This window comes from Sarcophilus harrisii, chromosome 3, assembly GCF_902635505.1.
Source record: "Sarcophilus harrisii chromosome 3, mSarHar1.11, whole genome shotgun sequence".
Classification (NCBI taxonomy): Eukaryota; Metazoa; Chordata; class Mammalia; order Dasyuromorphia; family Dasyuridae; genus Sarcophilus; species Sarcophilus harrisii.
In genome coordinates, this window is record NC_045428.1 from 596,544,586 (window position 1) to 596,561,797 (window position 17,212).

At 37.8% G+C, this 17,212-nt stretch overlaps 1 protein-coding gene across 1 annotated transcript; it reads right to left on the minus strand.

Moving 5' to 3' along the window:
• Positions 1–9,750: 9,750 nt before the first annotated feature.
• Positions 9,751–10,752, minus strand: LOC100935218 (olfactory receptor 13H1-like). The gene has a single exon (XM_012545782.3). The coding sequence runs from the start codon at positions 10,730–10,732 to the stop codon at positions 9,797–9,799; it is 936 nt and encodes a 311-aa protein (XP_012401236.2). The 5' UTR covers positions 10,733–10,752; the 3' UTR covers positions 9,751–9,796.
• Between the last annotated feature and the right edge of the window lie 6,460 nt (positions 10,753–17,212).

The window sequence follows — 17,212 nt, forward strand, 5'->3', positions numbered from 1 at the left end:
ATAAAAAGATGATCTTATGATGACGAGCTTTGCTAAGTTCTTTTCAGAACTAAGCCCACTATGAGTTACTATATTTTCCCCCTCATGGAGCCTTCCCTTTAATGGTACTTTTCTACTTACTCTGGCACGTCAAACATTCTATTCAATGGCTTATTTTCACTTCATGGAGTATTTCCTTTCTCCTGGTTAATTGTAAATTCCCCTGAGAAACCAATCTTTTTTCCTGCTAACTCTATGCTCTCCCAACTTTATTTCATATTTATCACTCCTGGTGCCTATTTTATCTCCTATTTTTGTCTATCACTTGTTCCCCCAAATAAATCTGCTTTTTGGCAAAGATAGGGGGCATTGTAAATTTGTCACATATTTATTTTGAACTCGATCTCATCAAATGCAGAGCAAAAATCTATTTGCAACTTTATAAATAAGTGTCAAGGTATTTTCTAAGACAAAAGAGGTTAAGCAGTTTTTCAGTCACTCAATTCATGTGTGTCCAAAGTTGGACATGAACCCATTTCTTATACGCCAAATTTATCACCTATTTGTATTCAAGCTCAACAAATTATTTGGGAAACGAACATGTTTAACCTATATTGGAATATTTGATGTCTAGGGGAGGAGGAGGAGGGAGGGAAAAAAATTTCAAACGCAAGATTTTGCATGGGTAAATGTTGAAAATTATCTTTTCATGTATTTTGAAAAATAAAGAAAGCTATTATGTAAGGCAAGGTAGGGACAAATATTTGAGCAGTGATGAAATTCCATTTTTATCTTTCTCTAAACAGGAATGGAAGCAGTGGATACGAAAAAATGAGGCAGGGATACTTAGGAGTCATGGGGTGAAAGCTTTAGAGTATGCATAGCAAAGTAGAAGGGCCATCCTTCCCTTTCTTCCCCTGATCCAGGATCCCCCAGCTCCTAGCTTTAATCAAGGACATGGTTTATCTCCCCAGAAGTGGCACCCCTTCCCCACTTCCACATGTGTTTATATCCATTTGTAGCATACACATTTTGACAGAACTGAACTTACTAGACTTGTCTCTTTGCACCCTCAGTGTGGACTTACCTCCTTCTCATGCCCTTTAGGATCAGACCTCAGTTTTTCTTCAGCCAACAGTGTTAACTCTTTAATTCCCACCTCAGCATCTTGTGCTATCACATCAGAGGGTTGTGACCATGTAAGAGGCAAGAGTAGATAAAGAATGATACCCAGAGCCAGGGAGGGGAGAGACAAAGGGATAGTTGATTTTCCCTTAGGAGAACCCAAGAAGGGGTAGTATGTCTGTCTTCTCTTCCCCCCTCACTTATGGTACCATCCTATTTCTCCTGGGTCAGAGAATGTTGCTTCCATCATCAGCTTCCTTGGGGACTCCTAAAGTATCTCTGTTAATGAAGCTGGGAAGGTGAGACTTGTGCCCTTGAGCCCAGGCCTTGGTGTGCCACCTTGGCCCCAGTACATGTCCTCTTGGGGATGGGAAATGAGAAAGTGGTGAATGGTGGAGTTTTTTGTGTAGTCTAAATCATGGGATTTCATCAAGTTTCTTATGTACTGAAGAGTGTATGTCAACAATTAATCTAGAGAGAGAGAGAGAGAGAGAGAGAGAGAGAGAGAGAAAGAGAGAGACAGACAGAGAGAGAGAGAGAAAGAGAGAGACAGACAGACAGACAGATGGACAGACAGACAGACAAGGCAAATACATTGTAAAGCATTGTACAGCAATGAAGGATTGGGGCAACCCAGGTGACTGGTATAACAGTTATGGTCATGGGAGTCTAAAGGAGGGTGAGATACAGAAAGGGGTGTCTAGTGTGAAAAAAGTTATGGAGGATGACGATTCCTGATCAGATCAGGAGGTTGGTCAACAAGACCACATCTGCAATTGTGCTCATTTCAAGGATGTACTTGATAAAAAAGTTTTGTTCAGATAAGGGGCTGGGAACCAAGATAATGAAGGGAGTGGAAATCAAGCTTTATGAGAATCAATAGGAAAGGTGGATCTTTAGGCCAGAGAAGAGAGGAATGAAGACAGACATGGGAGATATTTTTGAATATCTGTAAGATTTCATGTAGAAGAGTTCTTTTGCTTATTTGACTTGCCCAAGAAGAAATAATGAGGAGTAATAGGTAGAGGATGCAGAAAGACCAAATTGGGCTTAGTAGAAGGAAAAGCTTCTGAATAATTTGAGTTGTGCCAAAGTAGAGTGGGATTCCTGGTCTGTACCTTCAAATGGAGGTTGGACGACCATTTGCCAGTGACATTGTAGAGGGAGGTTTCATAATTTCAGTACAGGCTTGGCTAGAACACTAGAACACTTTTGAGGTCCATTCAGATGACTCTGAAATTCTAAAAGGCCTGTTCAGTCTCCATGAGAAAAGTGACATCATGCTTTGCATGTCTTGATTCTTGAATTTTAAAAAATCCCACTTTTCAAGTCCTTTTTATCCTAGGGCTTTCACCTTTTTTCCTCTTTATCCTACAGCTGTATTTTTGTATACGTATTGTTTATTGTCTCCCCAATTAGATTATGAGCTCCTATAGGGCAGGGACTGTTTTTTTTTTTTTTTTTTTTTTTTTTTTTTTGTCTCTTCTTGTATCCTTAGTGCTTTTCACAATGCCTGGTGCAGTAGATGCTCACTAAATATTATTGACTGACTGACTGACTAATGAAACTGTGATGAAGGTGTATTTTCTCCAAGAATGCAAATTTTAGCTTACCCATGTCTTCTCATTCTGAGAATCTTTTTCATGTCTTTCTACAAATCACCAAAGTTCATACAGCAACATGCAGTATTTTTTCTTGACATTTTATACCAGTGAAGTAGATGAGCTGACCACATTTTATGTTTGCTTCATGACTGAGGCATGCTTCTTCCTTTTTGCATTTATCCTTTATAGTAAGAATATCAATACAGATGTGGCTCAGTTTCCCTCATAGTTTGCCATTCATTGATCACTGTTTATGGAACTAACATTCAAAATTAAGTAAACAATTATAGATGGTCTAAAAATTGCATGATTTTAAATATCCTAGGTTCCTTTTCCTTCACTTTGGTTACCATCTCTGTGGAAGCACAAAAACTCAGGGCCTTGTTGTGTTTTTCTCTAGATACTTAGTTTTTGTGGCCAAAGAATTCATCATCAATGAGTCAACATTTTGGTGATAAGATTCTCCTTACTGTGGTAGATTGGTCCTTGGGAATCACAGTCTATTGCTGGGATCATACTTGAAAGTTTTCCGGTGTGAATGAACCTTCTAGAGCTGGTGCACCAGTAGGTTTAGCTTTTGAGAACCCAGGTTACCTACCCGGTATAATGAGATATCTGAGTAAGGCTTGGTGGTGGCTTTGTGTATGACAGTTGTTTAAGAAATAATTATTAAATTGAATTGAGTTGGATGTTAAGGATGTTGAGTTTTAGCTTGGTAAAGAACATGGCATTTTAAGTTAGGAAACAGGGTAATGAGTAGATTTATTTGTTTACAATGTTATATCATTTGATAGAATAATGAACGATAATATTGGGAATGTAACTTGGGTCCAGACTCTCAGGATCCTTGAGTGGCCCTCAACCACTCAAACTTTTTTTATATGGGTTTGAATTTGAGCTTGTCAGTTATGGGGAATATTTGAAATTTCTTGAACAATGGGGCAGCTAGGTAGCACAGTGGATAGAGCACCAGCCCTGAAGTCAAGAGGACCAGAGTTCAAATATGATCTCAGACACTTAATACTTCCTAGCTGTGTGACTCTGGGCAAGTCACTTAACCCCAAGTGCCTCAGCAAATTAAAAAAAAAAGAAAAAAACGAAATTTCTTGAACAGCAAAGATATTAGATCAGATTCATGTATTGAAAGACAGATCTAGCAGAAGGGATAGGGTGAATTAGAAGAAGAAGAAATTGTATGCAGGGCTATTGCTATTTACCAAAAGGCATTAAGGTTTGTTGGGAACAGTGAGGTAGGAAATGGGCAAATATGTGATGAACTTATATGTGCTAGAATATAAAGATCTTCAAAACCCAAATGATCTTCTGACCATCTGACTGACTTCCTTCCTTTTATCTGTAGCTTAAGAGTTCTGGAGGCTGCTGCTACTAATTCAGTCACCCTTGAGGCCTACTACTAGTTTGCTGGGTTTAGTCTATCCCGGATTGCACTTCACTCTCACCCTAGTGAGCTAGACTTTTCCTGCTGACCTTCTACGTTTTATTTGGCTGGAAAATTGCTTCACTCCATCCTTTTGTTTGTTCTGCTACTCCAGAATTTCTTTGAGGTGTTATTTAATGTTTAAAGGGGAATTTGAGAAAGTTCAGATGAGTTATTACTACCTTTACTATGCCATCCATCATCCACTTTCTGTAATAGTGACTTTCTTGTCATCAAAATTATTTAAGCAAAGATTGGATAAACACTAATAGGGGATATGGTATAAAAAGTTTCTGATAAGGTATAGTTAGTAAATTTTCTCTGAGGTAACTTCCAATTCTTAAGTTCTGTGATTCACTGATTTGACTGATTCCTTTTTGAGTATATATCCCACTGAATACATTTTTCTTTGAATTATAAGCTGGCTTTCTAGGGAGGTCATGGTCTGGAATTTTGATTGACCTCTATGGATTAATCTCTCTGATGTGATGGAGATTTGGTAGCACCCCATGTTTTTTGATACAGTCACATATTTTTTGGTTCAGGGCAGGAAACCACATAAAGTGGAAGGGGGAGAAGGTAATTAAAAATGAAGAAGAGGTTGTAATCAACTTAGTTATGGTAGGAAAACTTGTTTTGACCAAAAATTATCAGGCAGATGTTCTTGAGCAGTGATGGTAGAGGGAAGACTTAGGAAGAGGGTAAGACATTTTTTCCTCCATGAAAGAATATGAATTCAGACAGTAACTATCCCTGGATTCAACAATAGGAATCCTTAAGATGAGAGAAGATAGGAGTTCTCTGTCAGTGGAAAGTGGAAAAAAGAATTTCCAGATTATGTCATTTTATGGAAAAAGAACAAGAATCTTTGCATAATGCAGAATCCTTAGAACAAGGGGAATGAGTTAAGGGAAGATTTAAAGGAAATTCTGAGGCAATGAAAAGAGGGCTACCAGGTAGCAATAACAGAGTGGTCACTGAAGAAACTGGAAGTCTACCTACATTATACATATTTCCCTATTTATGTTTTCCATTTACTTCTTGCCACCTGACAAGTTTGATTTCCATTTCTATTTTCCTTGCACATAAAAAGTTTATATTCAAAATGCTTCATGGATATCTTAATTGCTGCTAGATGAGTTAACTAAAGTATTCTAGAAATGAACAGTATATGGGGATACAAGTGACTTACTGATTGTCCAAGATTGACCCTACCCTGTCTGTCTTCATTTAACACATGCTTCCAAAGACTAGCTTGTGTAGAAAGATGTCAGGTGGGAATAGGAAATAGACATGGAAGTGAGTGAGGAAGGTAGGAAGTAGAAGAGATAAGAAATTAAGAAGAAAGAATAATTGGGCAGGAGATAATAGGAAATGAAGAGATAGAGATGCGAAGTGGGCAGGGGGGAAAAACAGGAATTTGCTAAAATGGGACTGAAAGTAGGAAGAAAAGTAGGGAAGGAAAATTAGCTGGGCTAGAATTAGGCAGGGGAACAGAAGTAGGCATATGGAGAGAAGAAGTGCAAAAGGGTAAACTTAAGCTGAAAAGGCTTTGATGTGTTGTTTATTTGTGACTGTGCTTCTCTTTAATGAATATGATTCTGCATTTCCATGTTTTATATCTTTATCTCTCCTATAATAAAAGTTTGAAAGGATTTGAACTAGATTGTAGAAAATAGGAAGTGGGTTGAGGAAGACAAATAGATGGCAATAAATTTTCAGAGAATGGGAAATTAGCAGACAGAATAATAGTCAGCCAGGAATATCAAGAAGGAGGCTAAAGAACTTAGTGAAATTAAGGCAGAAGTGTCTAGAGGAGAAGAGGGAATGAAGAAGGTGAGAGAATGTCTCATTTTGCTGGTAGAACTTAGTCATGAGAGTGACTTCTAATTGATTATATTTGATTAAATCTGAACCCCACCATCACAATTCCCTACTTTCATATTCAGTTCAGTAATCCAATAAACATTGTGAAGAACCCATTATGGGCCAGGCGCTGTGCCCCAAATCCTCAAGTTTTTATTTAATTTAATTTGGGAAACATGAATTTACTATTTTCAGAAGACTTCCTGAGTTAGATTAGATAAAGATGCTGGGAAAGCATGAAGCTGGAAATATGGAGGAGCTCCTGCAGGGCAAGACAATTTTCCTTTAATTTTCTTGGCACTTTCAATGTCAAAGGCAACATCTATTCAGAAGAATACTGGGAGGTAGATGGTGGCAGGAAGATGGAGTGGATTCTAATGGTAAGTTTGGAATCAAGGAGCAGGAAGAGAGAGACAATCACATTGCCTGAAGGTAGTATGGGGCCATGTGATCGAGAGGAAAGATTTATTTTTCATGCCATAATGCTGGACCCAAGTTTTTATGAATTAGGTCATTCAACTGAAATTTCATTTGACAGAATTTCAAGTACTTGCCCAGTTTTCCTCCCATGATGTGTATCGTTCCCCCTCTTGAGACCACTTTCTCAATTTGATCTTGTACATAGAAGTTGGACAAAAGGACAAAAGGACAGCATATTGCTGCTTACTTCCTTTAGGAGTCTATGCAAGATAGTGCTATTTTCTAATATGTAAGACAGTATTATTTTCTAATATTATTGCTCATGATCTCCTCATTAGTGTCTTTTCTATTAATTATCAGCCAGAGTAATATGACCTTTAGAAAGGACAATATTGTAGAAATAGATATTGCCTGGGCAACTTGATCTTATATCGATGTTTATATATTCATTGATTTAATCAAGATAATGTGAAATTTATATTTAAAAACAAACAATCCACAAACCTTGGTAGGTTACAAGGGCAAAGTGATAAGTTTTTTAGGAAAAATTACTTAATATGTGGATGATATGGAGTTGGGAGAAATAATTAACACATTGGTCAGCAGAATCATTATCCAAAATGATTTTAAGTGATAGGACAAATTGAATAAAAAATGAAATGTTATTGTGATGAAAAGTAGAGACCTATACTTGGGAAAAATAACTTCACAACTCAAAATGCAATGTCATTATTGATTAGAAAAATCCAAATGAAAATTACTCCGAGGTATCACTTCACACCTATCAGATTGGTTAACTTGACAGAAAAGGAAAATAACAAATGTTGGAGGTGATATGGAAAAATTTGGACATTAAGGTACTGTTTGTGGAGTTGTGAACTGATCAACCATTCTGGAAAGTAATTTGGAATTATTTCCAAAGTACTATTAAGCTGTGCATACCCTTTGAACTAGTAATACCACTACTAGGTTTGTATTTTAAAGAGAGAAAAAATTTTAAAAGACCTAAATGTACCAAAATATTTATAACACTTCTTTTTATGGTGGCAAAGAACTAGAAATTGAGGAGAGCCTCCATTAATGGAGGAATGGCTGAACAGACTGTTTTATATTATTGTGATGGAATACTATTATGGCATAAGAAATGATGAATAAGATATTTTCAGAAAAAACCTGGAAAGACCTACATGAACTAATGAAAAGTTAAATGAGCAGAACCTGGAGAATATTGAACACAGTAATTGCAACATTATACCATCAATTGTGAATGACTTAGCTATTCTCAACAATATAAAGATCCAAGAGAATTCTAAAGGACCTATTATGAAAAGTGCTATCCACTTCTAGAGAAAGAATTGATGGAATCTGAATGCATATTAAGGCATGTTGTTTGCGGGTTTATTAACTTTATTATTATTGCGTTTTTGGGAGGTAGGTGGGTGTTTTCTTTCAAAATATGACAAATAGGGAAATAAGTTTTGCATCATGTATAACCTTTACCCAATTCCTTGCATTCTCAATGGGGGAGTAGGAAGGGATTGTGGGAGAGAATTTAGAACTCAAAACTGTAAAAAACAAAACAAAAAGAACCCCAAAAGCCCAAAGATTAAAACTTGTTTTTACATGTAAATAGGAAAAATAAAATATTAAACTTTAAGAACTTAAAAGAAAATGTAGAAGTTGAGAGGAAGAAAATATTAGTGTGTTCTGAAAATTTGGGGGATGGTTTCATGGTTCTGGTGAGATAACCTAAACTTTGAAAATGGTGTGTCTGTGTGTGTGTGTGTGTGCTTATTTCTCATTTAATAGGTCCGAGAACCATTATAACTATCAGACACCAAGATTTGATCAGTTTGATCACAAAGTTTGAAGATTATACTTCATTTTTTTAGGGGGGAGGGAGATTCCATTTTATTATTCTTCATTTAGTAAGAAGCACCCATCTTGTGAATAATCAGAATAGATGATACATGTGTCAGCCATCTACTTCAAAATGGACCATGAACAGATGGTCGTCCTTCCTCTTATGGTGATAGAATCTTGTTCTCCTTTACCCTGCTCAGAATGGATGCTGACAAATAGGAACATATCCTGAAGAGGGAAGTCACAATAGTGAGGGAAATAGATTCTATGTAATGTGAGGACTAGTGGAAGGTCTTGAAGATTTGCCCTGGGAAAGAGGTAATATGGGGTAATATTTATCACTATCTAAGTAATTGATGCTCTATCATAAGAAAGAAAAATTAGACATATTCTGTTTGTGATCAGAAATTAAGAAACTAGAGCTTTGGGTGGAAGTTGTGGAGATGCAGATTAACATTTTGCAACAAGATCTTCCAAAACATCAATACTCTACCAAACTGGAATGAACTGTCTTGTGAAGAAGTAAGTTCCTCCATTTGTGAAGATTTATAAACAAAGGATGGTGGCTAGAAATGCTATAGATATAGTTTATATTTAGGGAAAGGGTAAATTGAAAGTACTGTTTCTTTTAGCTCAGATATTCTACATCTCTGCATGGGGGATGGAGAGGACTGCTAGAAATATCCTATTTGAAAGAATGCCTATAGTTTTGAAAAACTAGGGTTTCCAGATGCTTTTAAGGGCAGGCTCTAACATAAGAATGGGGAGCTGTCTGATGTGCTGACCAAATTGTCTAATGTGCTAACACTCAGGAGTTGCACCTAGGTAGGTATATGAGGACTTTTAATGTTTCAGAGAATACTCCAGGGAAAGCAAGAGAGATTAAAGTGCCAATTTTAAGAGAAGTGATGGTGCTTGTTTTGACAACTCCTTGAAAAGTAATCAAGAATTGTAACTTTCAAAGGCTCTGTCCTATTTTCATTAAGTTGTGTTTCAAAGTGTCATGGTCAGAGGTATTCTTCTAACTTCAGAATTTAGGGAATCCAGTGGCTGAGGTGTCCACAGTGAGTCCAGTATTAATATGGTGGTCACTCAGAAATAGGAGCTGATCTGACTGCCTAGGAAGGAGATAACTAGTCCATGTTGCAAAGAGCATACATCAAAGCTCCTATAATCGTCAATAATAGGTTTGGACCATTGATTGGCTGCTACACATCCAGCTTGGGGGATACATCCATCCATCTATCTATCTATCTATCTATCTATCTATCATCTATCCTGTCTGCCTCTTTATCATCTATCTGTCTATATCTATCTATTTAGAGATATTCAGTCCAAACTAACAAATAAACAAAGTGGAATAGAACAAATGATCCTGATAATTGAAGGAATTTTTGTAAAACCAATGATTGCCTTGATAACCACTGTCACTTTCATTTTCAGTAGTTATATTTTAACAACCTTTATTTAGGCTATCAAAAAGGGATCCAAAAATCTCTTACTAGGGGACATTCTTCTCTCCCAATAGTTTCTGTAAGGCCCCTTTCACGTCCTTGTTCCGAAGGCTATAGATAAGGGGGTTGAGCATGGGTGTAACAACGCCATAGAGCATGGCGATAATCTTGTCTCTGTCCCTGCTGGCTTTGTCCTGGGGCATCATGTACATGAAAATAGCTGTACCATAGAAGATGGTTACCACAGTGAGGTGGGAGCTACAGGTAGAAAAAGCCTTCTTTCTGCCCTCAGCTGAATTCATTTTCAGCACAGCCACAAGAATACGCCCGTAGGAGGTGAGGATGAAGGCAAAGGGTGCCAGTAGAGTTAGGAAACTAGTCACCATAATCCACAATTCGTAGGTTCGCAGATCATTGCAAGCTAGTTTGAGGATGGCCAGGAGTTCACAAGAGAAGTGGTTGATGATGTATCGGCCACAGAATTCTAATGGCATAGTTAGGACTGGCACCACAGTGAGAAGAAAAGCTGAGACCCAGGATGCTCCTGCCAACTGGGCGCAGAGCTCGGGACCCATCCTCACTGGGTAGCGTAAAGGGTCACCGATGGCTACACAGCGGTCATAGGCCATGACAGCCAGCAGAAGACACTCTACTACTCCCAGGTAGAGGCCCACACACATCTGGGTCCGGCACTGGCCCAGGGAGATGATGGGGATCTTGACTAAACAGTTAATGATCATCTGAGGGACACTAGCGGAAGTGTAGCAAATGTCCAGGAAGGAGAGATTGCTGAGGAAGAAATACATGGGGGTGTGGAGCCGGGAATCGTAGTGGATCAAAAAGAGAATGAGAATGTTCCCCAGCAAGGTGATGAGGTAGGACACCAGCAATAGGCAGAAAAAGATGACTTGAACTCTGGGGTATTCCGAAAGCCCAAGCAGAAGGAAATAGCTCACAGCTGTGTCATTTCTTCCATCCATCATGTTTCTTCTTTTCTTTTTTTAATCACTAAATGGAAAAACAACAGAATAAGCTTCATTGGATCACAAAGTGCTTTTCTCCTATCACAAGGTGCTCTTCTCCTATTACAAGGTGCTCTTTCCTTACATTTTGTATTTTCAGACCAGACCAGATAACATTGATCATTCACTGTATAATATTTGCTAAGTCTCTGGACTTCCATGAAATTTTTTACATATCCATAGAGTCTTCCTGAGGTGCTGAGGACAGAAAAATTTGTGGCCAATCATGTGGTGGCCATCCATGATGCCTCAAGGCCAATGGGGAAAGGGACAAAATACTTATGGAATATGGTTTTCTAATGATGGATTTCCACTCCATTGCTGAGTTTTTAATTGTGAATGTTCTTTCTACCTGGTAAGATCTGAAAAATTTTGTATTACAAAGAAAACATCTATGCTAGCCTTCACAGTTATGAGCTTTTCATAGAATTAAGGGCATCACAATAGTACAGCAATGAGTACTGACTATAGTTCAGATTGTTGTTAAGTTGTTTCAGTCAGACACTACTCATGATTCCATTGGCATAGATACAGCAAGCAAGAAGGCTTGCCATTTCCTTCTCCAGTTCCTGGAAAAAGTCAAGAGCCTCAGTTGCCTAAGTGCAGTTCCATTACTAATTTGTTGTAGCTTTGGGAAAGGCATCCTAACTCTCTGGGCTGGAGTTTTATTAGATGGTATCTTTAGCTCTGATACTCTATGACACAGATGATTCTATGTGAGCCACACCACAGCCTTCAGAGGGAGGAAGACAAATCACCAGAGGGAGGAGCACAAATGTTATCATCACCATGGTGCAGATGAGAAAAACTGAAGAGGAAATTTTGCCAGTGTGGTCATGGTAGAAGTGCAGTATTTAAAATGTATATTCTACTTTTCAAATCTGCTGTCTCCTTCATGTAGATAGAAACCTTTATCCGTATTGACAACAATTACAATTTAGAGAGGAAGAAACTTCCAATTGTCCCTTAACTAGGACACATTGTTCCAAGTCACTGGGGTACTCCTGGTCAAATGGGAGAATATTGGGCTTGGAGCAGGATTGAAGTTCTAGACTTAACTCATTGCTAATGTATAATATTCAACTCACCTACTCTTCCAGAGCCTCAATTTCCTCATTTGTCTGAATGCTAAATTTAAAGTCAGGAAGACCCTTGATAGAGTCATCTAACACTTGTCTACCTCAGTGTTCTAATTTTAAAAATGAGAATAATAACAATTACTTCCAAGAATTATTGTAAGGATCAAATAAAAATATATAAAGTAGGGGCAGCTAAATGATACAGTGGATCCAGTGCTGCCCTGGAATTCAGGAGGACCTGAATTTAAATCTGGCCTCAGATAATTAACATTTCCTAGCTGTGTGCCCCGGGGCAAGTGACTTAACCTCAGTTGCCTCAATTACACCCCCCCCCCAAATAAATAAACATTTAAAAATAAAAAAAGAAATATATCTAAAGCACATTGGAAATCATTAAGGTGTCATCCTCGTTCACCAATATTATTTAGTATAGAACTGCATTACTTGACAGGTTTTATTTTTGTGAAGAAAAGACAGTGAATTACAACCCTTACAATGTATAGAAATAGGCATTTTTATGACTAAATCATGTTCTCCCTAAATGAGAAGCCAGAGCTGTATTTGTTGTTACAAGTTCCCCCCCAACCATCACATGACCACTTCTGTCTCTCCCTTGACATTCTATGATGTCATCACTGATGCTTCAAAAAATTGTAGACAGTTTGTAACTGTATTAGCTCAAAGGAAAACCCAGGAGAACTGAAGGAACATTGATACAAAGGAATCAATTCGATCATTAACCAGCAGTACCCCGTTGGATGAGTCTCATTCATGATGACCAAAGGCTCATTCTGTTTCTGGCATTTCTATCTAGCAATCAGTGAAATGGGTCTCCATCAGTTAGAGCAAGAATGTTAATCAGAGAGGGAGGTTGTTCCATTAGACCCTGAAAGGGATTCATTTGAAAAGAAGCTTTTCCCTTGGATGAGCTTTGTGGGAAAGTCCCTGCCACTCTCTGGGCACAGCCTCATGTCTTGAGGCATCTAGGTGTTGCCACAATGGATTAAATGCTACAAACCTAGAGTCAGGAGCCCTGAGTTCAAAACCAGCCTCAAATGCTAGCCACAACTATCAACCAGCAACACCAAGTCATTGAGCCCCCGTGTAAGCTTCTTTTCAGCTCTTTAGAGCTATGACCATTTGATTCTCTAAGTTACAGGAAACTTGCAGGGAAGTTACAGATGCTGGCTCAATAGAAAAATTCTCAAGTAAGCATAGCTGGGGAGCAGGATCCCCCACAAGAGAGGGAGCTCTCTGCCATGAGACGGTGGCAGGTGTAGCTTCTATCAGGCTGAGGATGGATTCTTTAAGTATTGACATCTGTATCTAATGATAGCCATCTTCTAAGGCTATAGGAGTTAGGGGAGATGAGGAGAGAAGAACAAAATTTACATGATAATTTTTTTGTATATTTGAAAGTGATCGTAAGTTGTGCAGGGTAACTTTGTAGTTTCATGTGTGATCATCTTTTTTCATTGTGTTATGTTATGGAAATGCTTGTTTTATTCCATAAATTAAAAATATTTTTAAAAGTATAGGCACTGAGAAGTTCATTTTTGATTTTTGAACCTGATTCATAATCCCTCATGTTAAAGGGAATTTGGATGCATGATACAACTAGAGGAGGAGATCTTTCTGTTGGATAGGAATTTCATAGATGAAAAAGGAGAGAGGAAAGATGTCCCAGGCACTATGATGCATCGATTCTAAAGATTTAGAACTTGGAGGGACCTTATAACTCATGTAGCCAGTATTCTTTGTTCAGAGGATTTGAATGAGGAAACTGATGCCCATAGTTTAGGTTACACAAGGTCACACAAATAAATGTCAGATCCAAGATTCAAATTGAGGTCCATTGACAAGAAATCCAAGATCTTTTCTAGTATATCACGACCCTAACTATAATTTGCAGAATCATAGAATTGGAACTTTTCCCTTGAAAATTTGAAAGTTTATATTATCTCACCTAATTGGAAAGCATTTTAGAGGTCCTATCTTTCATCAGTTCATCCATTGAAGGGTGTCATCCTTGCATAAGAGACCCAGTACTTTGGAAACCTCACAGTATAGGAAGCTCTCTTCCTTATGAGGAAGACTGTTCCCCAGTTCTGCTTATTTGAGAGTTTTTCTACTGAGCCAGTATCTGCTTCCCTGTAAATTAGAAATTTAAGGATCAAGGGTTCTAATCTCCCTGAGACTCCGTTTCCCCATCTGGAAATGAAATTATTTGACTAGATGATTAGATTGTTGGAAGGAAACTTAGATATCTTCTTATGTCATCTTCTCATCTTACAGATTTAGAAACTGAAGGGAAGAGATTCCAGTTAACTTGCCCAAAGTCATGGAGATAATAAATATCAAAAGTAGACATGACCTGGGTCTTCATTCTCCAAACCCACTGTGCCAGTTCTGAATTCTCCTTGTTAGAGTTGTGCAGAACTACCCCAGTTCTTCTTCCACCTGACAGACCTTCAGAAAAATAAAAAGCTATGTGTGTATCCCTTGGCCTTCTCCATCATCAGAGTATTTCATTCTACCAGTCAATCCTAATAATATTTGGTTTAGAGATCCCTCACTCTCCTGCCCATTCTTCTGGATACGCTAAAGTTACTTCTAGACCTTCTTATCAGGTGCAATAATCAAACAATTCTATGGGATCATCATTAATCAGCTAACTTAATTTAATTAAATCGGGCAACTAATTCCATGTTGGAAGGATCCCATACATTTAAATCAGATTGGACCAAATGAATTTATTGATTGTCATGAATTCATCATTTCTGAATTTGACTTTACCTCCTTATTCTGTTTCACAGACCTGGTAATTATGGTTTCCTGGGGGAGAGGGGGGAGAAAAAAAGTAGTCAGACTTTAGATCTGTAACCCCAGTCTGACTTTCTTTGACAGTAAGTATATCTCAGTTTTTAGAATGTTAAACTTGATATTAGGAAGATTTGTGTTCTAGTCTTGTCTTCCATTTTTACTAGTTAGTTAAGAAAATTATAGCCTCTTTGAGTTTCAATTTTTCTCACCTATAAAATTGCAATAATAGGGTTAGTACAAAGTACAAATGAAACAGTCAATGGGAGCAAGCTTGAAGTCTTAATTTGGCCACTGCCTGGTGCGTTTAAAATCAAATCACTTTATTTCTCTAGTTTCTTTGAAGGGAGGATGGAAATGGGCCTTTTTCAAAGATATAGCCCAGAACTAACCTTCTGGGTACTACATTTTTAGGTGTTTCCTAGAACTGATATTCTGACACTACCATACTATCATACATCTGATTTATCTCTATCTGTAAATCACTGTACAAATGTCGAATCTCCCCAAGATTCAGTTTCTTCACCTAGGAAATGAGGTTATTTGACTAGATGGCTTATGAAATTGCCTCCATGGTCCCATAGTTATAGATTTTAAAGATCTTCCCAGTTTTGACATTCTATGTTCCAGATATTCTTAGGTAGCATAGTGAATAGATCCCTTTACTTGAAGCCAGGAACAGCTTACTTTGCATACTGATTCAGACACTTTTTGGCTCTATGACCCTTGATAGATTACTCAGTTTCTTTGATCCTCAGTTTCTTCATTTATAAAACAGGTATACTATTTGCACCTACCTCCCAGAGTTGTATGAGAATAAAATGAAATGAGGGATGTAAAGTGCTTTGCAAATCTCAAGGGGCTATATAAATGTTAGCTGCATTATTATTATTCTAAAATAACACTATGATAATTTTTGTCCTAACATTTTATGTTCTAAGACATTTCACCTGTGATATTTTGTTATTTTTTGAAGATAAATCCCCCAACATAACTACTTGTCTAATTCATAACTTTCCCTATTGCATATGGCAATTCCTAGCCACTTGTAGCCTTTTCCACTTCCCAGTCTTTCACTTCTTACTCCTCTTATTTGTCTAGTTGTTCAGAATGAGGGAAGTGGGTGTATGGAGGAGAAATAAATTCTGAAAGTTGGCCTGTTTTCTTATCTTTCTCTCTTACCTCTGATCCATAAATCTGCTCTTCACCAAGTCCTCCATGAACACACACCCAGAGCAGAAAGTCTTCTCCAAGGATGTCTAGCCCATCTTTCCCAGTATCATAAGAGGTGATGTCAGGAAAATAGAAACAAGTGAGACTCAGTCTTCCAAATGTACAGAAGCTTGAAAAGTTGGATTTCTCGACATCCCCAAGGCCAACATCTCCCTCTTTCTCTCTGGCTACTCTTTTCCAATTCCTGACACAGTGACAGAGGAATCCCTTTACAATGGAGAGCTGACACCAGGAATGATCCAAAAAGAAAGGAGGATAATAATTAGAGGAGGAAAAATTAGCCTTTACCTTTTCTTTTTACTTCCTTGAGGGACTTCAAGGTCCTCCAAGGGACAGAGTGCTCATTAAAATAAAATATGCTGAAAATAGCTTGGGAATCAGAAGTAAACTTTCTGATTCATTTAGAGTTATTAATGGGAAGTTTGTTAAGTTGAAGTTATTGAATCCACGCAGAAAATTGACTCGACTACAGGGAAAAACACCTTATAACAATTGGTGTGTGTGTGTGTGTGTGTGTGTGTGTGTGTGTGACACAGAGAGAGACAGAGACTGAGACACAAAGACAGAGACAGATACACAGAGAATAACAGAGACACAGAGAATAACAGAGTCACAGAAAGAAAGACTGAGACAGAAATAAAAAGACACAGAGACACACACACATAGAGTGGCGAAGGGGTGAGTAGGGAATTCAGAGACAGAAACACAGAGACAGAGAAAGAGGAAAGGAGAAGTCATACCATAGGTGAATAGGCCATTGCTGCGATGAATTCAATCAAAATATTTAACTACAGAGTTGGAGTGGTCCTCAGAACACAGAATGTCAGCTGGGAAGTAATGATTTTCTGGTCCACAGTTCTCATTTTATTTAAAACATGCTTAGAATTTTAGCTCTCATTAACACAATTATCATGTTTTGATTCTCTACCTATTGTTCAGTGTTCAACATGAATGCCACTTTCTCCAGGAAGGATTTTCTGACCACTTTTTTCCATTCTCCTCTACCTTGGGGAGTATCTTCCCCTTTCAACCTCACTTAGGACTATTTCTGGCACCTTTCTCAGAACATTTTAAGGTAATATTGTAAGCTGTCAATCTCTCTTATACTTGTATTCCTCATTTGTAAGAGAGGAATACGATTATGTATAACATATATTTCATAGGACTATATGAAAGTCTAATAAAATAACAGACAAAACACTTTGCAAATTATAGAGTGCTATAAACATTTCATGTTGTCATGATTATTATTGTTATGAACCCTAGAACAACAGCTGTGGCAGCTAATCATCTATTCTCTTAGTATATA

What these genes read in the sequence shown, in the direction of transcription:
- LOC100935218 (XM_012545782.3), bottom strand. Translation starts at nt 10,732, where the DNA reads ATGATGGATGGAAGAAATGACACAGCTGTGAGCTATTTCCTTCTGCTT.